The sequence below is a fragment of the Schistocerca piceifrons genome, chromosome 2 (assembly GCF_021461385.2).
Source record: "Schistocerca piceifrons isolate TAMUIC-IGC-003096 chromosome 2, iqSchPice1.1, whole genome shotgun sequence".
In the NCBI taxonomy this organism is placed as follows: Eukaryota; Metazoa; Arthropoda; class Insecta; order Orthoptera; family Acrididae; genus Schistocerca; species Schistocerca piceifrons.
Window position 1 is genome coordinate 298,813,226 of NC_060139.1, and position 25,202 is coordinate 298,838,427.

Here is a 25,202-nt window from a genome sequence, read left to right on the forward strand (position 1 = left end):
AACAGCAGCTGCTGAGTTGCTCTGACTGAAATACTTGCTGGACAGCATTCAAATTGTACTCCAGCTACCAGTTTGTGTATTCAAGGATAATAAGTCCTGTACATGCTTCCTGAAGAAATGGGAACATCATCAGCTGAGGCACATCAATGTTAAATATTGCTTTGTGTGTCAGCTTCACCACAACAAATTAATCACTGTTGAGCATGTGCATTTGGAGGACCAGATTCCAGATATCTTTACCAAAGGCTTACCAGCACCTAGATTCATTGCTTTGAGAAGCTTGTTGGGTTTACCTTAATTTTTGTTACTGTTAAATATAAAATCATTGATCAGATGAAGGGATGTTGAGAGTGCAATTTCAATGCTTATATCTGTAATTTACATAAAATATCTTCATAGATAAAAAAGCTTTGCTACCATTGTTATTCTGTGCTCAGTTTTCAGTTATTTTTCAATTTAATAAAACCAACTAATACATGTTGTGACTGTTATTTAAGGATGAGAAACTGAAAACTTATCATTTGAGTGTTATTTAAGTGTGAGTCATGTAAATGTTATTTAAGGGTGAGACTGAAAATTTATCAAGAGGACATCTGGTTGTTTGTCTCTGTACAAATGAGGGATGTCTAAAAGATAGACTGAAATTTAAATGGATCCCTAGAAGCATGCAACATTCAGTGTATAGTTTTTGTCAACTGCATGTGCCAATGGTGTCCCCTCTTCTTCAGATGAGACACCATAACAGTCACCAGTACTTGAGGAAAGCTTTCTTGGCAACAGAGATAAAAGTGCATCTCTTACAAAGAGCATCACAATGTAAATGTTAGAAAATTGTGGGCTTCATTTGAGGTAGCAAGTGCCTTCCAAATTGACACACACAAGAGCTATTAGTGAAGTTTTAAATATCCTGTGTTTAGTGATGTCTCATAGAAGGAACTTATGAATCAACCATTGTCAGGGTATGATTAAAAGTTAGACATTTAAAACTGAACTGTGACAGATGTAACCTCTGAAAGACATTACATTTTGTAAATGGGTTGTATTGCCAAGGCAGACAAAAAATTTTACACTGAATGTCAAGCATCTACATTTATAACCTGTAACGGACCCCAATAATTTGGGATTTTTTTCAAAAGAGACCCAATTTGTGTTTGCCTGTCTATTATATCTTCACCAGTGGTCATTCCAACAAAGGAGCAATTTTCTCAGAACTGCTTCACTTCATGACTGCAAAGAATTTGTGTAACATCCATCCATTTTATGTGATGTAGACTACTTTTTTAGTTTTCATTCAAATATTTTCATTTTATTTTAGCTTCAGTTTTCTGATGTAATGAAACTTCATGTTCTGGATTTATTCTTATGTATGCATATATCTGGAAATATGTATGTGAAACATGCAAGAAACACATGAGCTACCAAAAATTACTCTGTATGTTACACCCCATTCATCTAGTAATAGTAATTATCTTAAAACATAAAAATAAAACAAATATCTCAGATAAAATTTCATTATTGGGACTTAAAGTCAGACATAAAAATGTCCTTACAGTTGTTTCATCTAGACCGCACAGTTGGGAACCTGAAATTGGCACACAGTCATGAAATTCACACAAGTTTAGGAAACATGGTGGCAGTGCTACCACTAGCACACTCCTCTGTACCTCTACCCTATCATAGACCAAGTTGATTAAGTAGACTTCCATAACAAAATGATTCCTGCCAGCTGGAAAGAGTTTGGACTCATGATACATCTACACTTGAAAATGAAAGAGTCCAGTAAGTGTGAATAAAGAAAGATTTTCAGAACTAGGTGGCTGAACCCTGTGAACAATGCTATACAGAATTACATTTTATCCACTCACAGGTAGCTGAGATGCAAGGTTTACACAGATAATGTGCAATAAAAATATAGTATAAATAATATAATAATCACGCATCCCCAATATAAAAATAGAATTCTGGATCATGGATTAGCAGAGGATTAAAATATTGTTTCATTTTGTTTTTGTAGGTTTCGTTATTGACTTCATATCTGGACCAGTGTCATCAGGTTTCACATCAGCAGCTGCTCTCATGATTGTAACATCACAGATGAAGGATCTGTTGGGAATCACAGCAGAAGGCAGTACTTTCATTGAAGTATGGGGAAGTCTTTTCCACAACATGCATAACACAAAACTCTATGATAGTGTTTTGGGTACAGTTTGCATTGTGGTGCTACTATTGATGAGGGTGAGTTGTTACCTTGTGATCAAATAATAGGAACTGTAGTGTGATTCCACTATTAGCAAAGCCCGGACATTTATTATTTCAATTGATTCAATGTTACTTCTCTCTGAAATGTTGCATTTTGTGTCAGTCAAGCAAATTAATTTTTTGTGTTGTTTCACAAAACTTCATTAGTTTTGTAAGACCTCGGTTATGGGTTGTAGGTCATTTTCCTGATTCAGTTATGTAATGGAAAATGAGCTTGTAACCTGACACTTGTATAGTAAAAAAATAATTAAGTTTTCTGAAACAAGGCAAAAAACCATTTTGCTTAGTAAATACAAACACTTTTACAACAGCTCAAATATGTCTTGTCATCTCCATAACACCACTGGAAAAATGCTCATGCATGAATGAACAAGTTATTTTCCAAATAGTGTGCAGGAAATTGTCATATAATTTGAATATAAAAATAAGTGAGAAGCATATTTATTTCTTGTTTTGCTAGATAATTTGGTATCACAGCTAAAAACATGACAGATTGTCACTTCATTGTATATACAAAGGGCATTCAAAAAGTTTTGCAAAGTCGTCTCTAATTTATTTTATTTTATATTATTTTATTTTTTATTTTATTTTATTTATTTATTTGCAGGAGGAGAATGATATCTTTTGTGCAAAACTTTTTAATGCCCTTTGTATAATGTTGGGTAATCAGTGCTGATGCAAGCACTTTAAAAAAATAAATATTAACCTACTGATGATGGCACTAACACGTTGAAACATGTTTGGGAGATAATATTCTTTAAAAATGAGTTTCTCAAATAGCAGAATGTGACAATACTTTCATTTTGTGCATAAAAAGAAATGTAATCTGATTAACAATAGTATTGTATGGTTGCATATGTAATTCAGTATCTTAAGAAAACATCTTTTTTCCCATCTAACATTAATACAGCAGAGTTTGATGCTAAGAAAACTGTTGTTGTCAGTTCTTCATATTATATTTGCCACATTTACTCTAAATTAATGACAAAATCACTGCTAAATGATCTGCAACTATCCTGAAGTACAAGTTGCAGACAGATGTGGCAGAATGACACTACTGGCTGGAATCCTACATGGTACACCACACATGGTACACTGCTCTTGCCATTGCAATGACCTTTTTACTGTGCACCTGAACAAAGCAAATGGCAGGATGTGTATGAACAAATCGAGCTCTCAGATTCTTATTTTTAGTGCTTTACATTAATCATCACTTATGGACAAATTTGATTGTTACAGGTACTGGCGAATTTTAAAATAGGACCAAAAGAAGATGAAAGGAAGACAACCACCCACAGGATTCTAAATAAAGCTATCTGGCTTATTGGGACTTCTCGCAATGCTATCCTCATGGTTATATGTGGTATCATAGGACATCAGCTATCACTCTCAGGAGATTCACCTCTTAACCTAATAGGTTTGGTTTTAAATTCAGAAATATTAATGTTCAGTTCTAGAGTACTAATAATAACTGTTTGTGACTTTGACTAATATGTGAATTTCCTTTTTCTTTAGGTCCCATACCTCCTGGACTTCCACCTTTTCAGTTACCACCATTTACTGTGACTTTAGAGACAGCAAATTCCACAGTCAAATATTCATTTGTTGACATGTGTTCAAACCTTGGATCTGGAATTTTTGTTGTACCTCTTGTAGCACTACTGGAAAATATTGCTGTCTGCAAGGCATTCTGTAAGTTCAGGTTTTGTTACACAATATTATTTGATTTTACCCTTTTCTTCAGCTGTACTGAAAGGCCTTTGAGTTACATTATGACAGAGAAAACTTTTGCTTAAGTTGTGACAACAGATATACATGAACAGAAGCAATAATATCACTAACATGCAGCATATTAGGTTTCTTCATCTAACAAAAGAAGGAAGAGGTTGGTAGAGACAGAACTATTGTAGTATTAAGTAGTATTCTTTCTCAAGAAAGACATGGAATGTCAGAGTGAAGGGACAGACAACAAACACCACCAATAGATAATGCCTATTCTCAATAACACCAGGTAATGCAGCCAAGAGTGTCCAATATCACACAGTGTGCATCAACACTGTAGATTCTTTTTCTGTCAGAATGTGTTAATACAGAGTGCTGAGCTAGTTACAGTGGAGCAGGAAGTTTGTATTAATGTACATGAGTCTAATGTATTGTTCATGATTGTAAAATATATTGTGGAAGGCATTTTCTGCAATATGTTGTGGTAACACTGAATTTGGTGAATGGTGTTTGACTGTCTGAAATTCTTCTTCTTGGTTTGGGTATGGACCACTACTTTTTTTCAGTACCAAATTTATGTATCAATGGAATAATGTTACTTGCCACAATGCAACAACCATCTCCTTGATGGGTTGAAGAAAATTAGGCCATCTTGTTGGGTGACACATTTCAAGTCCCAAACCTGAACCAGAAAATCATGTAACATCTTTAGGATGAAATAAAATTTAAACTATGGAACATTCAGGATGCAATAACAACAGTGTTATGAAAAGGATAGATTGCTACTCACTATGCAGAGGAGATGTTGAGTCCAAGACATGTACAGCAAAAAGACTGTTAAGCATTTAACCTTTTGGCCAAAAGCTGCCTTTCTAAAGTAGAAAACACACTCACATTCACACAAACAAAACACACACACACACACACACACACACACACACACACACACACACACACACACACACACACACACACACATGACCATTGTCTCTGGCTACTGAGGCTGGACTGCAATTGCAGTTTGGTCTTGGTGGCCAGAGGCAGTGCTTATGTGTGTCTGAGCTGTGCTTGCACGAATGTGTTTGTGTTTTGTAGTGTTGAAGAAGGCTTTTTGGCCTAGAACTTAAACGTATAGTGATCTTTTTGTTGTACCTGTCTGCTACTCAGTGTTTCCTCTATATGATGTGTAGCAATCTATCCTTTTCATAATATTGTCTCTGAGATGAAACAGTCATTTGTGTGCTATATATATTTGTCCAGAATATGGCAATACCTCTCATCACCTTAATTATGAAAAAATGTAAAAAAGAAAAAAAAAAAAAACACCTCCGGTATGTCAAAACTTAGAGTAAAAGATATCCCAGGTACTCAACACTATAATATTGACAAACAAGTTTTTGTAAGAATAAGAATAAGAATCTTTATTAGCTGTTCAGTATTTTCTTATACAATGGGCTTCGTCAATAAGTTCAATTACAGTATAAAGATGGTTATATTCTCATAACAATGTATATATAAATCATATGAAATTTAGTGTAGTACAATAGCACACATTTGTAATTTTATATATTATTAATTTTACAATAAAAAGGAAAACATTATACAGATTTATATTAAGCAGGGAGTATTCATGTTGATGACACTATTTCATTATCATATACACGTTGACAACACTATGTCATTATCCTAAGCTATTGATACAAATTTAGGTCCTACTACAGGCAGAGGTCCCTTTCTCTATGTTAAAACAGCAAATCTGCCATATTACAATCATTTAATTCATCAACTGAGTAAAATGCTTTACCTTTGAGCCATTGACCCAATGTTGTCTTAAATTTACTTTTAGATACTGTTTGTACAATTTTAGGGAGCATATTAAACAGTTCGAGGCCTACATATTTATAACTATTACGTATCTTAGACAGTCTAGAGTATGGCAGATCAATTGTGTGGTTTCGTCTTGTATTGTGGGTGTGAACAGATGACCTAAGGGGATATTGAGCTATGTTTTCTTTTACGTGTAGCAAGCAATAATAGATGTACAAACAAGAAACTGTCATGATGTTAAGTTTTTTGAAATGTTCCCTGCATGTATCCCTAGGAGATAAACCCACTATACATCGAAGAGCTTTTTTTTGCCATCTGAAAATTGATATTTAATTGGGAGAATTTCCCCAGAGCAGAATACCCTATGAAAGATGGGGGTGGACATAAGCAAAATATGAATGCAGCAGTAAGTTTTGGCTGACATTACTCCTAAGCTTATAAAGTAGGAACATAGCACATGCAAGTTTAGAACAGACATAAGTGACATGTTTATCCCAGCTAAGTTTCTGGTCAATCATCATTCCTAGCAGTTTAACAGACTTATTTTCTTTGTTTGATACCTTCAAATTAAAGAATATTTCCTCAGTTTTTGTTTCATTTATGAATAGGGAGTTTGGACTAAACCAATGAACTGATTTTTCAAATATTATATTATTTTTTTCTCGTACAGATTCAAGAGTCTGTCCTGAATTGATAAAAGTTGTATCGTCTGCATAGAGGACTGTTTTACAGGGTAAATACTGTGGCATATCATTAACATACACTACAAACAGAAAGGGCCCAAGTATGGAGCCCTGTGGCACACCTCTTTTTATTGTTTGTGGATTTGACAGCTGCCCATTTATACTAACAAATTGTACTCTGTAGGATTTTAATAATTTCAGGGTGTCCTCTTCCATGCCGTAGTGTCTTAATTTCATGATCAAAGTACTATGAGATACATTGTCAAATGCTTCACTCAGGTCTAGGAGAGTAGCACATGAGATTAATTTATTTTCAAAGCCATCATATATATCACTAACAATATTTTCAACTGCTTTAACTGTGGATAGTTTAGACCTGAATCCATACGGTAAGTTACTTAACAAATTATTCCTCTCAAAATAGTGATTGTTTGTTGGTGAACACAGTCTTCGATTATTTTAGATATTATTGGGATTAATGAGATAGGACGATAGTTACTTGGATTTGATTTATCTCCTTTCTTAAATATGGGAATAGTTACTGCTATTTTCAAACAGTCAGGGGAAATCCCTTGCTGTAATATACGGTTAATGAGAGTGGTTAGAGGGGGCAGAAGATCACTTGACATCTTCTTTATGACAAAGTTTGACAGACCATAGAAGTCCTCTGCTCTGGAACTACTTAGTTTGCCTATTGCTTTGCTAACATTATTTTCAGTTACTGTTGCCCAGCAGAATTTATGGACTACATACTTATTTGAACCTAAAAGAGTTTTAGCATCAAGCATGGCGTTGAGGGGAGACAAATCTTGTTGTCAACTGAAGTTAACAAAGTGTGAGTTTAAGATATCTGGGGCTATGGGTATAGCTAGTTGAGTTGTTGGTCTATTTATTTCACTTTTAATTACTTCCCAGGCAGCTTTACAGCTGTTTCTGGATTCAAGAATATAGTTATCATTCACCCTATGTTTTGCCAAACTTATTTCAGATCTATAAATTTTTCTTATTCTAATGTACCTCTTTGTACTCATTGCTGTTATGAGATCTGTCCTTAAACATAAGAAGCATAATCCTGAAGCTGTTGAGGTATGGTGTAAACCAATTATTTAGTCTCTGTGGTTTATGAGCTTGGTTATTATTCTATCTTTTTACTAATCTGGGACAACACTCATCAAATATTCTTGCAATTTCCTCTATAAATAATTTTCTTGTCTTATTCACACACACATATCTTTGTATAAGATGTCATTCCAGTTAACTGACCTTAATCTAGTTCTAAACTCTCTTATGTTGCATTCACTCATAGGTCTAACAGTTTTGTGTTGTTCATCTGGAATGCTGACTGGAACTGTAATCCATAGGCCATCATGGTCAGCTAAGCCTAACTTGACTACTCCAATTTCAACATTATTTTCATGGATATTACTTCCTGTATTGTCTAAGCATGCATTATATCTTGTAGGCTTGTCATTTAGACAATAGCAATCAAAAGCTCTTAGGCTATCCAAGAATTCCAATATGATATGACTCTGTACCCTGATATCCATATTAATATCACCAAAAATTAAGATTCTTTGATATTTATATTTAGGCTTAGTTTATTTATTTTATTTATTTATTTATTCATCCGTGGAACAATAAATATTGTATGGATGTCGTCACTTTACAACACATGAGCACACATTTACATTTACAATGAAACAGGTTTCTCACATTTTGTGTAGTTTTTATAACTAGTCATACACACATTTACAATTACATAATATTTTGGTGATAATGTCATATGTTGCTAATAATCTACATCTATGTTAAATATTCTTTTACCATATAACAACTTTTACTTTCTAAAAAGGTTTTAAGCTTTTGTCTGAAAGTGAGGGGCTCATTTATTCCATTAGTTTCTTGTGGTAATTTGTTATACAGTTTTATCCCATTATAAAATATACTTTTTTGTGTCTTTGCCTTGTTCTTTCTATCTAGATGGAGGTGGTGACAAGCTCTTGTTTCATGGTCATGCATTAGGCTGTTTGTGTTGTACATGTTGAGATTTTTCTTAACGAACATTATGTTCTGAAAGATATACTCACAAGAAACAGTTAGAATGCCTAGCTTTCTAAATAATTCTAGTCAGTGGGCCCTGTTGTTGCTGTTTGTTACTATCCTTATGGCTCTTTTTTCTACTTTGAACACAGTTTGTATGTTACTGGCACTTGTTCCCCAAAACATGATCCCATAGCTGAGGACTGAGTGTAGATATCCGTAATACGTTATTTTAAGACAGGTATTATTGCATACCAGTGCAAGGATAATAAGAGCATAGCATGCTGTGGATAATTTCTTTGCCAAAATGTTGACATGGTTTGTCCATTTCAGTTGGCTGTCTACATTCATCCCTAAGAATTTGGTAATTGTTACACATTCTAAGTCATTATTATTAACTTTTATTCTAGTGGCATTGTGTTTTTAGTTCAGTTGGAAGTTAATATAGTTAGTTTTCTTTACATTTAGGATTACTTTATTTTTTAATGACCAGTTGTGGACATCATTGAGAGCCTCGTTTCCTCTTTCTGACAGTTGTGTTGGATTTTCACCTGTTATTACTATGTTGCTGTCATCAGCAAAAAGTATTTTTTCTCCATGTCTGATACTTTGTGGGAAGTCGTTAATGTATATAAGAAACAATATTGGGCCTAATACACTTCCCTGTGGGACGCCTATATTCACATCTTCTGGGTCAGACAGGTGTTTTATAAGGGAATTGTTTGAAACTTGTGATATCTCAACTCGTTGAACTCTGTTTTCCAAGAATGATTTGAACCACTTCTTTGTCACACCTTTTATTCCTATTTGCCCTAATTTATGAAGTAAGATTTTGTGGTCAACTGTATCAAAGGCCTTGGACAAGTCTAAAAAGATACCACTTACATTTTCACCTTTGTCCAGTGCTTCTAAAATTACTTTAGTGAACTGTGCTATAGCAGATTGTGTGCCTTTTCCGGGCCTAAAACCAAATTGGTCATTGGAAAGAAGATTATATTTATTCAGGTAATTTAGCAGTCTCTTTTTGACTAGTATTTCTATTATTTTAGAAATGATAGACAGTATAGAGATCGGCCTGTAGTTCTCTACATTTTCCACATCTCCGTTTTTAAGGATAGGTATAACTTTTGCTTGTTTTAGGTACTCCGGAAAGTATCCAGATTCGAAAGTTTCATTAATTATGTCTGTTAATGGGCCCTTTATGGAGTCTATATAATCTTTAATTATGCAGACTGGGATTTCATCAAGTTCTACTGAAGTTTTATTTTTTAGTTGGTGTACTACTAGTGACACTTCCCTTCCTGTAGTTGGCAAGAGCACCATTGAGTTTGTTGGCTGGTTCTGAGTAGGTAAATCATACGTATCTGGAAATTTCTGCTGTAATTTTTTTGCAATACTACTGAAATATGAGTTTGCAAAATCAGCTATTTTTTTAGGGTTACCTACTGGTACATCTTTGTTTTTAGTATGTGAATTGAGGTCCTTTTTAGCAGAGTTAGATGTTTCCTGTTTGACGATGTTTCAGGCTGCTTTGCTCTTGTTTTCAGCTTCAAGTAATATTTTGTTGTTTGAAAGTTTTTTTGCGGCTAGAAACACCTTTCTGTATATTTTCCTGTACATTTGTCGAATTGCAGAACTTCTGGGTTAGATTGATTATTTTTTATGGAGTTGAGATATCTAAGAGTTTATGAGGAGTTTTTGATACCTGTAGTCGCCCATTGATTTCTCTTTGTAGTTTTAATTTGATAAAGAGTTTTGGGAAACATCTCTTCAAATCTGAGTTTAAAAATTGGCATGAACTTGATAAATTTCTGATTTGCATTGGTTTCTGCATAGACTTCCCTCCAATCTTCATATTATAGCTGGGATTTAAACTGATACAGGGCTGATTTGGAAAACATTCTTTTGTATGTACAAAGTTTTGGAGGAGTTTCTATATGAATGTTAGTTTTTAAGATCTGGCAGAGGTGGTCTGATAGGCCCAGGTTTTGTACAACAATATAACATTTTTTACTATCAATATCTGTAGCTACATGATCTATAGATGAGGAGAATTCTTTCGTTATTCTAGTTGGACAATTAACAAGGGAGATTTGCATCGATTTACATGATGAACTTTGAGATGTATTTTCCAAAGAAACTGACCAGAGTCAAGTCTACTGGATACATAAAGTCAAGTTCTTGGATGACTCTTGGAATTAAGAAATCATGTGAAAACATGAAAAAACTGAATTCAGAGTTGAGGGAGTGTACAAATATTGATTTTATAGAATATGTAAAGAGGTATAGGAAAATATACCGCAGAGTAATTGCAAATGCAAAGTTATTAAGTAATAATATGGAAATAAAACAGTCCAGAAATAAAACTAAAATAGCATGGGAAATTGTGAGAAAAGAAACCGGGGTACCTACCAAAGACAAGGAAATTATTCTAAAAGATGAGGAGAATAAAATGGTAGATATATATGCCATGCCTAATTATATAAATAATTACTTTTTAAATGTACCCCAGACATTAAGCAGGAATCTTGGGGAGCAGATTAAGATGGAAGCACCCAAGGCAGCCAGCAGTATGATGGCAGTTCCAACAAACGAAAAAGAAGTTTTAAAAGTGATTAAAAGTCTGAAGTCCAAGATGTCAGCTGGAGTAGATGAGGTGCCAATAATATTAGTAAAGAAAACAGCTAATCAGATAGCGAAACCATTGACGCACATAGCAAACTTGTCAATGACTGAGGGCGTGTTTCCACAAAAACTGAAAATTTCTAAAGTCATTCCCCTGTTGAAAAAGGGTGATAAACTTAAAATAGAAAACTACAGACCTGTCTCACTCCTCCCAACTCTCTCTAAAGTTTTAGAGATACTAATGAAATATAGAGTCACACATTATCTTAATATGCACAATCTGATAAACAGTAATCAGCATGGATTTCAAGCTGGGAGAAGTACTGAAACAGCTGTACTAGAATACACAAAAGAAATAATCACTAAATTGGAAGAGGGAAATAGTGTAGTTGGGATAAATCTAGATTTGTCAAAAGCATTTGACACTGTTGACCACAGCATACTTTTGAAAAAGCTTGAAGCTATAGGTATCAGAGGACCGATAAAAAAGTGGTTTGAGTCTTATCTGGAAAAGAGGATGCAGGTGGTTGACATTACAGCACCAAATATTAATCAAAAAATTAAACTAAGATCAGATCCAAGGGAGGTCACAGTAGGAGTATCTCAAGGAAGTGTATTAGGCCCCTTGCTGTTCCTCATTTACATTAAAGATATTCAGGCGTCAGAGAGAAAAGCTAGAATCATGTTATTTGCTGATGATACTAGTTTAATAGTTAGTGATATGAAGCAGTCATTGCACAGTACTGTGGACCATGTCCTACAAGATATACAAAAATGGTTTAGTGCTAACAAGCTAACACTGAATGCAAAAAAACTAATTATGTGCAATATGGAAAAATAAGTGAACAGGACGACCTAAATCCCACCATGGAGGGCAAACAACTTGAAAGAGTACAGTGTGCAAAACTCCTGGGTATGCACATTGATGAGAAGATTAATTGGAAGGACCATGTGGTGAACTTAGCACTAAAACTAAATTCAGCATGTTTTGTGCTTAGAATAATTTCAAGAGTTTGTAGTAATGACTGTACCAGATTAGTATATTTTGGCTATTTTCAGTCCATTGCATCCTATGGGATAGTATTCTGGGGAAAAACAAATTGTCGTCTAAATGAGATTTTCAAATTGCAAAAACGTGCTATTCGGATAATGACCCATAGCCCACCTCAAACACATTGTAGGCCCCTTTTTAAAGCATTGGAAATTTTAACAATTCCATCATTATACATTCTGAAATGTCTGTTGGTGATCAAAATAAATCGGGACAAAATGAAAACCAATACAGACTTCCATAATTACGATACACGGCAATGTAAAGATCTCCACATACAAGCCGTAACAAGGACCCGAAGCCAGAAACATGTATGTAATCAAGGCATCAAACTTTTTAATGCGCTACCAAAACATATCAAAGAGCTGGAAAATGAGGATAAATTTAAAACTGTTCTAAAGAACCACATGCTTGACAAATGCTATTACAGCATAAGTGAATATCTCTGCGCAACTGTATAAAATATATGTTTAAGTTAATGTGACAAATGAAATTACATCAGTGCATAATAAATTATGTTATAAAAACACTTATTAGTTTTATATTGTATTAAACATAAGATAGATTAGTATGAATTCAGCACAGATACAAATTTTGTAAAGATATTATATAGTTGTTAAAATGTACCCTGACAAATCCTATATCACAAATGTGATCATTGGGATGATAATAAATAAATAAATAAAATAAATAAATAAATAAACAGCTTAGAATATTCACATATATGTTGCTAGCCTTGTCAGGCTTCATCATATTAATGTTTAAGTCACCACAGGTAATTACATTTGCTTTTGGTCCAGAAACCTTGTCCAAGCTTTGATTCAGTTTTGAGAAGAATATATTAATGTCTCCACTGGGAGAGCGGTACACACAAAATATGACTAATTTTTTTGCTATGCCAGGTCCTATTATTTCAACAGCGGAAAGTTCAAAATATTTGTCCTCACTTAGATCTAAAAGATCATATCTAACTTTAAATGACATACCTTTTTTTACATAGATACATGAACCTCCACCATTCATTGAGATTCTGCTATAGTAACATGCACGGTCAAATGAGGCTAATGCAATGTGTTCAGTTTCCTTCCCTTTGCACCAGTGTTCAGTGATACACAAAATTTGGCTATCAAAATTTTCCAATTCTACTTCTAGCTGTTGTGCTTTGTTCTTTATGGCTTGAATGTTTTGGTGAAACACTGTTAGGCATTTGTTTTCACTTATCTTGGTGGTGCCTTTCCCTTTAGACCTGATGCTAAAAAATCCTTTAGATGAGCTGGTGGCATGGTTATTCTTCTGTTGATGACAGTGGAGGTGAGTCTGTTGCCAGTTAGACTTGGAAGTTGGTGTATCTGAAGGTATCTGCCTTATGTTAGTCTTGTAACTGAGGCCGGGTACCAAAAATCCTTGTTGTAAATTCTCTGCTTGCAAGCATTTATCTCTTTCCCTGTTATGTGCTGTTGTTCACTGCTTTGCCCCAGCAAAAATCCTGGCTTCTCAAGGGTGGCTGCTTTCTTCTGGTGTGATGACTGCTCCTATTACCACTGCTGCTGCTGTGTGCTGTTGCAGTGAATGCCAGTGATTCTGATTGCTTGGTTATTGATGTTGGAACTACTGCTTCTGATGTTGCTGTGAATGCTAATGATTCTGGTTGGTTGGTTTTTGATGCTGTAACTATTGCTTCTGTTGTTAGTTCTGCTGCTGCTAATGTTGGTTCAGTAGTAGGTTCCTCTGTTGCTACTGTATTTTGGATGGTCCATTTGCGTGCTGCTCCTGTTTTTGCTGGTGTTTCTGCTATTGGAGATTTATACCATCCCAGTTCAGTGGCTGTCACTTTGTAATTGCATTTAATTGCTTCCCTTATTAAGTTTCCTAACCTGGCCTTTCCATTTCTGTTAAGGTGAAGCCCATGTTTTGGAAAACATTCTCTGTCAAGTGTGCTTGAGTCAATTAATCTCACATTGCTGAATAGCCTACAACTACTTTTAAGTTTCGCATTAATTCTGTGAATTTCCTTATTCACACATGACCATTCAGGTAAATCATGCCTGTGGGTAAAGTTCACCAGTAAAATGTTTGTATTTGACAGTACTAGCAAACGACTCAAGAGCTGTTTATACATTTTCATAGCATTGTTTTCGTAAATGTCTTTAGCTCCTGCGCAGATTACAACACTGTCCTGCTTGTCATAGTTATATTTTACGATGTTTTTCGTCACTTCTTTGAAACCAGCACCTGGTTTAACCATGCCTGTGACTGTCGTTGATTTACTATTTACTTGCAGTTCTTGAGAAATTCCTTTGGTGTGACTGTCTCCAAAAACGTCGACTTTTGATTCTTTCTTCTTTGTCACACACGTCGGTTTTTGGTTATTTGTATTTTCACTTTGTTGCAAAACGTCGTATTTGTTTTTATCACAAAATGTGACAGATTTTACGGAGTTTGTTATTCTTTTAGTGGACAAGAGATTACCTTTTAGCGACACTTTTATCCACTCGGACGTTGTTTCACTGTCTTGCATCACTTCACTAGCGTTTTGCATATCCTTATTGCAGGCATCACTACTATTCGACAGAACACTGTACCTGTTTTTATCTGTAATTATAATTTCATTTGCTGCCTTTGATGCCTGTCTATCGCTTCCTTTCCGCTTCTCATAACTCACCAGGTTCCCGTTTTGTGGCTTTATTGTTTTATCATTTAGAATATGGCGCAACTTCTTCAGCTCACAGTTTTCATTAGTTATATGCGCAATCTCACGTCTTAGAACATCTACAACTTTTTGTAAACTTGAAATGCGTTCGTTTAGTTTTTCGATTTCACTTTTACAGTTTTCACAGGATTCCTTTTTTACGACAGAACAGTAACTTTTATTCACTCGTTCACTATGCATCACTATACTCGTCGCCATCTTGCACATTTACTCCAGTTAGTAAGACTAACGGTTTTTTTAAATTTACCATAAATTCTTATTCATTAGAAGATGGTGTGCGATATACAGATGCAACAATAATATTATGTTTAGTTATATGTACAACTGCAGCCTCAAAGATGGTGTCTATGCACAGGTCTGTGACAGCAATAGTAAAGTATTGTAGATTTAGTTCATTCTTAATATATATTGCAATACCCCCATGTCCAATTGTTGATCTGCAGTAACTACTAGCTAAGGAGTAACCAAATGGAATATTGAGGTCAATTTCTGATGAATATAGCCAGTGCTCATTTACACTAAGTATACCACAGTTAGAAGTTTCTAACTAGTACTGCAATTCTTCCAACTTCTTTCTTAAAGACTGTATATTAATATATAAGAACAGAAGACTACTTTTGCTAACCCTGGGCAGTAAAGATGAGGGTCCAGATTGTCTTCTTAAGGGCACTTCTACACAGCTGATATCTTGAGTTGTTTGTAAGTCTACTGCTGGTAGCCAGGCCCCATTTTGACAACGTTGGGATACATCTAGCAACTGTTTGTGACATGATTGATGCCTTTCAAATGACTGGATCAGTTTCTGAAGATTTTGATGACGTAGTAAATATGTACATAATAACTTACAAGAGAGAGACAAGGTGATCAGTAAGTTAAAAAAAAAAATGAAGAGGAAAGACTGTAAGTGGGAAAGAAGATGGACAGCAACAAAGACCAGCTGAAGAAAAAGCTTACAGAAGATGAAAAGATGCAAAAGAAAGAAAAGACTAAGCAAAAAGCTGAAGATTGAAAAATAATTATTAAATTATGTTTCCACTAAATCAGTCACACTCCAACAGTCACAAAAGTATGTTTGCCCTGTAATTATCTATTGCCCATTTTCTCTCATTAGTTCCAATTAGTTCACCCTCCACTCTTCTTTGGAAAGGCAACTGACAACTTCAGAGGGTATTCTCATTTGTCTTTAATAATCATCATTCATGAGTCTATACACATGATTACTAGTATTCAGTTATATGAGTTAGTTATTTCATGCTTGCAGTGTCCATGAAAGCAGGTGTAGCACCCCAAGAGAAACATGACCACACAAGGAAAATGACCACATCCTTTTCAGAGGAGACATTGTAGCACATGTCTTGGCTGATTTATGGAAACCATTGAAAATTTAAATTTCAATGGTCAGGCACAAACAAGAACGGCGAAAGCTCTGTGCTTTTATCATTAGGTATGAATCACATGATCCTACAGAACAAATATAGGGAAGGAAGTTGGCCATGTCCTTTTCAAAGGAACCATCCTGGCATTTGGCATGATTGATTCAGGAATCTATGGAAAACCTAAATCTGGATGTTCAGTTGGGAATTTAAATCCCACTTCTCCAAAATGAAAATTGTGGGCTCTATAATCACTGTGCCAATTAACATTTTCTTTTTTACAGCAATGGATATTGCTACTTGCATTTGTTACATATTCAGAAATTTAAGGAAGCAGTTGTTACATGTTTCCTGATATATGGTGAAAATTATTGAAAGCATTTGGCAATACACTTTTTCTTTAAATTTCTATATCCTCAGTCATTATTTCTCAAACATTTTTAAAAGAATAAAATTTAAACATTTAGTCTGTAGTACTTACTGTTCACATGTGTTAACATAAACAACTAAATGAATTTAAATAACAACACTGTTAGGTTAGTCTGTTTTATTTTTCAGCTAATGGTAACCCCACAGATGCCACACAAGAACTACTTGCCATTGGTATTTCCAATATTGGTAACTCATTTGTCCAAGGTTTCCCAGGAACTGGAGCTCTAGCTCGTAGTGCTGTTAACAATTCCAGTGGAGTCAGGACAACACTTGGAGGGCTTTACACAGGTGATTGTGCTTTAAATTCAAATGATACATTGTGACCAAAACCTATTCAGCAGATGTATAAAATGCTCCATAGAAGTCACAGCGAAGATTTTACAGCTGTTTACTTTCTTCCATTTTGTTATCTTTCATTTCAGTAATTTGTTTATTTATTTATTTATTCTAGTAACATTTTTATTTTATTTATTTATTTTTTTGTGTGTTAGTCAGATTTTATATAATAAGTGTTTCACATATGATGCCTGAGGTAGGCCCACAGCTCAAATAGCAAATTTACTGGCTGTTGGCCACTAGCACCTGTCATAAGATGGCTGCTTGCACTTCCCCTGAACTGGGTGAAAATTATGATACAATCTGATTGAATTAAGCTTACATTTATTTAAGGCAGTTGCTCAAAATGATGTTCCTCTGTGGAAAGAACACCGTCTCAACACATTATGAAACACTCGCTGAATTTTGGCTCTTGAAATTTGGAAAATGACTAGCCAAATCCTGTCTTCGACTATATGGAGATTGTTTGCATATACCTTATCATTTAACATTCCCCAAAGATAAAAATTACATAGTATTACATCTAGAGAATGAGGAGGCCAACCAACTATCCTATCACCAAAAACACTTCATATTAACATAACAGAGCACTGTCAGTATGTGGTCTTGCATTGCCTTGTATAAAATAATCATAGATCTCTTCATTAGGTGCTAGTTCTCTAAACAAAGTATTCAGTCTGTTATTCACACACCTATCAGAAGTTACTGTTTCATGAAAAAAGATAGGTCCCATAATTTGTCTTGAACTAACTGCACAATGCAGAGGCGATTGCTGTAACTGATGAGGACATTCAAAGCTCCAACATTGATTGTTCCATGACTTTACGTACCCTGACAAATACTGCCATGTCTCATCAGAAAAAAGAGCATTTCAGGATCAACCTCCCCATCCTGCACAAACTGTAACAGCTAGTTGCAATAGTGATGTCAAGTAACAGCATCTGAGTTAGCCAGCCAATGCACTACTGTTACTTTGCACGGTTTCAGTGTTGAGTTTGTGTACAGTGCGGTGAGGAGATGCTACTGACGCACAGGTCTGAAGTGCTAAATTGTACAATGATTTTCTTAGGCTTCTTTCTGAGACCTCTCATACCTCATCTAATTAATTCTCAATTAAAACACTGAGTTCTCTAGACCTCTGCTTGTCTAATATGAATCCAGTCTCTAAATTTCTTCACTAATCTGCACTCATTAAACCACTGGGAATGCACATGCTAGCAAATTTTCGTATGAATGCAAGCTGACATTCCACACAAGATTTTGTTTTTACTTAGTTCAACACAAGAAACACTCATTGATCCTTTGTGTATACCATAGAAAATGAAAACCTGACAAAAAACTCAAGGGAAAACACCCATACAATCAATCATATGGGCAGGAAAGTCCCAGACTGAGCACAGGCATCATATGTGAAACACTCAGGGGAAGCAGCAGGGGAAGCAGCAGATACAGGGAGCAAGAGCTTGTAAATCTACTGTGTGGGCAGCCGGTTTTCCCAGGAATTCCACATGAAAAATCGTATTATCACAGTTACCTAACACTATTGCCCTTGATATTTTGGCCCCTTACTTAATTGAAGGATTCAAAATGCAAAAAATAATTACATTATGTTTGAGACACAGCTGATGAACTTCACAAAAATAAAAACCTGAATCTGAGATGTCAGTATTAGAGATATGTTTTCCCTACAATATGGGCAAAAGTAGTATGAATAATATAATGGCAGCTACATCATTTCTTCAGAGAACCACTGCTTCATTTAAGTGGTGAAAGACTGCACATTCCAGGATATATTCTACTATTATTCAATGCAAATTATTATCATAGCAATGGCATTTGCTCTTATTTTACTGATGGTTGTCTTGTTATCAAATTCTTACCTACACTACAATGAAGTAAAGACTATGTGGTAATACCTTCTAGCATTCAATACATGATGATTCACAGTTGAGATAAGCAGGGATAATTTTTCATGCAGACCAACTCCCACATTTATCTAGCTACCACTAGTGCTTACATGAGCACCAATTATGGTGATGACTACTTTGATCTAATGATCATAACATACAATAAGTCATTCATTAATTGGGTAGGATTATGAGTGATCATCTCAGTATGCAGTTATTGATAGGTCAGAAGAAGACTTCAACTGGTAGGTGAAGAGTTGAGTAGTAGAAGCTTTACAGTCATAACTTGACACTTTTAAACCCACTTTTTTTGCTTTAATTATTAGGGTATACTGTGTTTTGGGATGTACCTGAGGCAGATTCTGAAACATTCTTAAAGATCAAAATTATCAGCATGACTGTGATTTCAATGTGGGTACATGGTATAACTGAAACTGTAAAGGCTGGCCAGTGGCATGACTGGTGAGCTTATTTTTTCAAATTGTGAATGAAATTATAGTAAATGAATATGTATTATCACTTTGCTGTGATTCATTGCCTCTTGGAAAGCTTTCTATTCAATTTCAACATAACTGGGACTCATAGCCACTGAACACACAATTACTAATGTAAAGTGCATTGGTATACTGACAGCTTACATTTGATGTCATCACAATAAAAGGAAATTCAGAATCATAAAATAAGTCAGGCCATGAGAAGCTCCACAATCATGACTTGACACTTAAGTCCCCACATTTTTACTATAAGTACTAAAGAGTATTGTGTTTTTGGATTAGATTATCATGTAATGGAGGCTGATGCTGAAACATTCTGAACAGTCATTCTATAGTAAGGAACTATAGAGGAAGTCTTCGTATTTATAAGCTGTGAAAATTAAGAATGTATGTGGATTAAATGCATCATACCATGACCAACTTGTTTGTCTGTAGTGTGGATAATCTTCATCAACAAATTGGAGAACTCAAGATATAATATGACTAAAGTAATATATTATCGACACATTAAAAGGAATATCATAGATTTTAACAATGGATTTGTGGGAAATGTGGCACTGGAGGTGGGACAGAAGAATAGTGACATCCCACAGAGATACAATTTCCACACTATTTATTACTGACCACAATGTACATCACTTGTGTAATTGTTACAATCATATGGGGTGTACTAACTCTTCTTGCCTCCGGTAGCAGCAATCTTCCTTTTCTCCAGTGAGAGATGATACACCACAACAGAGAAACACACCCTTCTCATCCCCCCTCCATCCCTTGTAGTGCAGAAAACACACGAGGAGAAAGAGGCTGCAGTGAGATGTGGTCTGTCAGAAGTGATGTAGACAGCTGTGTGATGGTGGATGCAATGGAAGACATGTCATAATCAGCTGTCATGGTAGGTGACTGTTGTATACCTGAGCAGTGAATGACACACGGGGTGGTAGAGGCGGGAAGCACAGACCAGTTCGGGTCAGTACAGCAGTTGTTAGGCAGTCCTTGGCTGTGCAGAATGTTAGGGTATCTCAGCCGGGATTGTGCAAAATCGGTTTTGGTGCAGGTGCACTGGGTATTGACGGCAGCGTACGGCTGATGATTGTTGATTAGAATGTGGTGTTATAATAGTGCCTACATTCTGTCAGTGAGTTGAAGATTAAACTCCAGAGGTGCCTCCTCATGTGCTAATCTTGCTATCTAGATTTTCTCTGGCAGTTTTAGGAGCAAAAGTGTCCATAGCACACGATTAGGCAGTAGTGTTGGATCAATTAGAGCTTACAGGTGGCACCAGACCAAAGACAGCATGCTATTGCCCAAAGTAGTCTCATTCATGACAAGGTGTAGCTACTATTCAGGTGTGTGTGTTAGTTATTGTACAAGTAATGTCTGAGCCATTTAGTATTTACGAGAAACTGGAATATCAAAAACAAGTCACTAATAAGGTCCATACTGTCTCTGAGGTGGTTAAGAAGAGTGGCTAACTTCTCATCATCCCCAACGATGCCACTGGCTGACATCAAACACTCACTGAGGACAAAAAACATCTTGAGAGAATCTGCACAGAACGAATGTAGATTCAGACAGTGGTGGATGCTGTGATGGCTGTCAGTGGTTTGATTGTAAGGCACCATCAGGAGGTGGACGTGGCATGGTGTAGGAAACATGGGAGGTGCAAGAATGTTGGAGCATGAGATGGGTGGGAAATGTGGCTTCACATAGGGAGGTGCGTGAAGAGGCAATTCATGTTGTGGCACAGGTGGCATTGGCATCACATGATGATGTATGTAGAAGTTGGGTTGCCGTTTGTAGAATGGCTGCACATGTGAGTGAAGTTCACGGGCCAATGCAGTAGGTATGATTCTCCCAATGTTAGATGTCTGAGATGGTGTAAAATGTTTATGAGACTGCACATGAGGTTGTGGCACCATAAAGAAGGAAGGTGTGGCCATTTATTATCAACCGGCACAGTATGTCATGGATTTCACACAGTCATTCACAATGTAGCAGACACAGATGTGATGTCACTCAAACTGGGAGTCAGCAGTATCTGATCTTGCCAAGGAGAGACAGTGAAAAACATGTTCAAGGAGTCCATAGTTGTTTTTGGTACTGGGTGTGAGTGATGCACATGCAAAGCACAGTGCTGGACTGCAAGGAGTCAGCTGTGATGCAAGGCATGGCTTGCACAGAAGGGTGTCTTAGTCTGTCTCTCAGAGCTCACGTTTAATGGCAATGGTCGTAACTGAATTTGGAAAATAGGAATGCACTGGTACTGAAAGATGATGCAAACCTTGAACACATGGTCTGCTAGCAGATGGATGGTGAAACAGAGTAATGGAATGGTATGGTGTAGGCCAGTGTTCAACCGTAATGGCACTGTCGGATGCAATGGTCAGAGGCACTTAGTTTAACATGTGCTCTGGAGGTGGGCAGCCATTGTTTATTGCTGTTCTCTGCTGCACTTTTCTCTGAAGTACCAGGAACAGATTCACTTAGAGTCAAATCCGGAAAGTTTATCAATAAGTCACTCAGTAAATTAGGTACTTGACATCAGTGGCAATGTGAGGTTGGTACTAAAATGTGGCGAAAAATGAAGGCATTGTCACTATGTTGTTCAGCACTGTGGTACTGTCTGAGCTTTAGTGGATATTAAGCAATTCTGCACACAGAATGTTTGTGGAATTCATGAGCACTTGTTGAGAGATGTTGTCAACGTTGCCAAAGAAACAGTGATGTTGTAGTATTTGTAACTTCAGTATTCTTGAGGTGTAACTGATGCTTCGGATTTTCAACTTAACAATAAAATCACAGTGTGACACAGAAATTCGTGGTCACCACTGGGAGGAGTGCGGTACTATCGATCAGTGTGATAGCAGAATAGTCATACATTATAGAGGTATAATTTTCACACAGTTTACTTCTGAGCACAATATACATAACTTGTGTAATCGTTTCAAGCACAGAGAGTGTACTAACTCTCCATACTTCAGGGACAGTGATCTTCCATTTCTCCAGTCAGAGATGTTATGCTGCCATGTATTTATAGAGCCAAATGAGTTTTTGTATTTAGTGCAGTTTAAGCTAATAATCAGATAGGCAAGTAAAGAAAATAAGCACATGGATGGGAGAACAAACTGAAGTGGAGGATGTTATTATAGTCATAATGGCGATGATCAAGACATGTACCGGTAGTCAAGAACATAAGTTGTAGATGGTACATGGAATCTCTTCATTGGATTTTAGAAATAAGAAAAGAATGAGAAGATGATCTAAAGGTGGGTAGGTGATGTTAACTAAAACAGAGGAGCAACATCAATCCTAATAGCTAAATACCAAAATGCATAGAGATGTAGGGATGAAACTGTCGTTTGGAAGTGGTTGCCGAATAGCTGGTGATGACAACATTTCCACAAAGTAAAACAATGCATATTTTTGCTTATCCCATTCAGGTTACAAAGTAAATGAATCCAATTTTTAACTTAATAACATCTTAGTTTTCCATTTCTGTAGGCCTATTTATTTTTTTTTGAATTGACAAACGTGTCATTTACACTTATGTGGTATTGTTCTGCATTATTTTTACAGGTGTATTTAAGACAAATAGAAAAATTGTCAGGGGAGGTTAAAAGATGGCGCTAACAATCTTCTGTTGATCATTATTGTAACTCAATACTAAAAAATAGTGTTTTGTAAATAAATGAGATGTTTCAGTGTGTTATATACTGCAAGTTGATTCCGTATTTCTAGATTTTTGGGAAGCTTTTGACACCGTTCCTCACAAGTGACTTCTAATCAAGCTGCGGACCTATGGGGTATCATCTCAGTTGTGCAACTGGATTCGTGATTTCTGTCAGGAAGGTCGCAGTTCGTAGTAATAGACAGCAAATCATCAAGTAAAACTGAAGTGATATCAGGTGATCCCCAGGGTAGCGTCCTGGGACCTCTGCTGTTCCTGATCTATATAACTGACCTGGGTGATAATCTGAGCAGTTCTCTTAGGTTGTTCGCCGATGATGCTGTAATTTACCGTCTAGTAAGGTCATCATTTAGAAAAGATTGCTGTATGGTGTGGCAGGTGGTAGTTGACGCTAAATAACGAAAAGTGTGAGGTGATCCACATGAGTTACAAAAGAAATCCGTTGGAATTCGATTACTCGATAAATAGTACAATTCTCAAGGCTGTCAATTGAACTAAGTACCTGGGTGTTAAAATTACGAACAACTTCAGTTGGAAAGATCACATAGATAATATTGTGGGGAAGGTGAGCCAAAGGTTGCGTTTCGTTGGGAGGACACTTAGAAGATGCAACAAGTCCACTAAAGAGACAGCTTACACTACACTCGTTCGTCCTCTGTTAGAATATTGCTGCGCGGTGTGGGATCCTTACCAGATGGGATTGACGGAGGACATTGAAAGGGTGCAAAAAAGGGCAGCTCATTTTGTATTATCATGTAATAGGGGAGAGAGTGTGGCAGATATGATACGCTAGTTGGGATGGAAGTCATTAAAGCAAAGATGTTTTTCGTCGCGGCGAGATCTATTTACAAAATTTCAGTCACCAACTTTCTCTTCCAAATGTGAAAATATTTTGTTGAGCCCAACCTACATAGGTAGGAATGATCATCAAAACAAAATAAGAGAAATCAGAGCTCGAACAGAAAGGTTTAGGTGTTCGTTTTTCCTGCGCACTGTTCAGGAGTGGAATGGTAAAGAGATAGTATGAGTATGGTTCGAAGAACCCTCTGCCAAGCACTTAAATGTAAATTCCAGAGTAATCATGTAGATGTAGATGCATTACTAACTTATAAATGTGAAATGAAGATGGCAATCTTCCACATTTTTTTCTCTTTTCTTCACAGGACTTCTGGTGATTTTATCTCTTCTTTTTTTTGCTGATTATTTCTACTTTATACCAAAATCAAGTCTTGCTGCCATAATCATAGCTGCTGTGATATTTATGGTAGAAGTCAAAGTTGTGGTCCCAATCTGGAAGACAAAGAGTAAGTATTCACATGCTAAAATATGTTAATTTATTTATCAATGTGCAAAGGAAGACATACAATAAGAGTTTTAATCATGTGTAGATGAATTAATTGTCTGATTAAAAATGAAATCCAGGGCTTAAATCCATCTGCCTCTTTGACTGCAGTATTTTAAAAATTTGCCAATACAAAACTATAAAAATCTGTGTCATGAAAACTGTGGTGTCACCGCCAGACACCACACTTGCTAGGTGGTAGGTTTAAATCGGCCGCGGTCCATTAGTATATGTCGGACCCGCATGTCGCCACTTTCAGTGATAGCAGACCGAGCGCCACCACACGGCAGGTCTAGAGAGACGTACTAGCACTCGCCCCAGTTGTACGGACGACGTAGCTACCGATGCACACTGATGAAGCCTCGCTCATTTGCAGAGCAGATAGTTAGAATAGCCTTCAGCTAAGTCAATGGCTACGACCTAGCAAGGCGCCATTAGCAGTATATTGTCTGAAACTATAGAGTCCTACTTGTATCGTATGAAGCATGTCTCATCAAGAACGATGTATACAAAGGATGGATTAAAGTTAAGTATTCCAGAAGCTACGTACTTTTCTTTATAGCATTCATTACGTATCCTGTTTCAGACCTCACTCCATCCTTCGTGAGTTAGCGCGTGCATCTTGGCCGCCTCTTTCAATTAGTGTGCGTAGTGTTGGCAAGTCTGCCGACACTACAAAAACAAAAGCAATGACTGGAAAATCAAGTTGCTGA

General features: G+C 36.2%; 1 protein-coding gene across 1 annotated transcript in view; it reads left to right on the plus strand.

Moving 5' to 3' along the window:
- Positions 1 to 25,202, plus strand: part of LOC124775336 (sodium-independent sulfate anion transporter-like) — a 62,596-nt gene that overhangs the window by 13,204 nt on the left and 24,190 nt on the right. Inside the window, exons 3-7 of the mRNA XM_047250168.1 lie at positions 2,015 to 2,235; positions 3,499 to 3,676; positions 3,775 to 3,951; positions 16,849 to 17,010; positions 24,311 to 24,451. Of these exons, the coding sequence (XP_047106124.1) occupies positions 2,015 to 2,235; positions 3,499 to 3,676; positions 3,775 to 3,951; positions 16,849 to 17,010; positions 24,311 to 24,451 (879 nt within the window). The remainder of the gene's footprint in view (positions 1 to 2,014; positions 2,236 to 3,498; positions 3,677 to 3,774; positions 3,952 to 16,848; positions 17,011 to 24,310; positions 24,452 to 25,202) is intronic.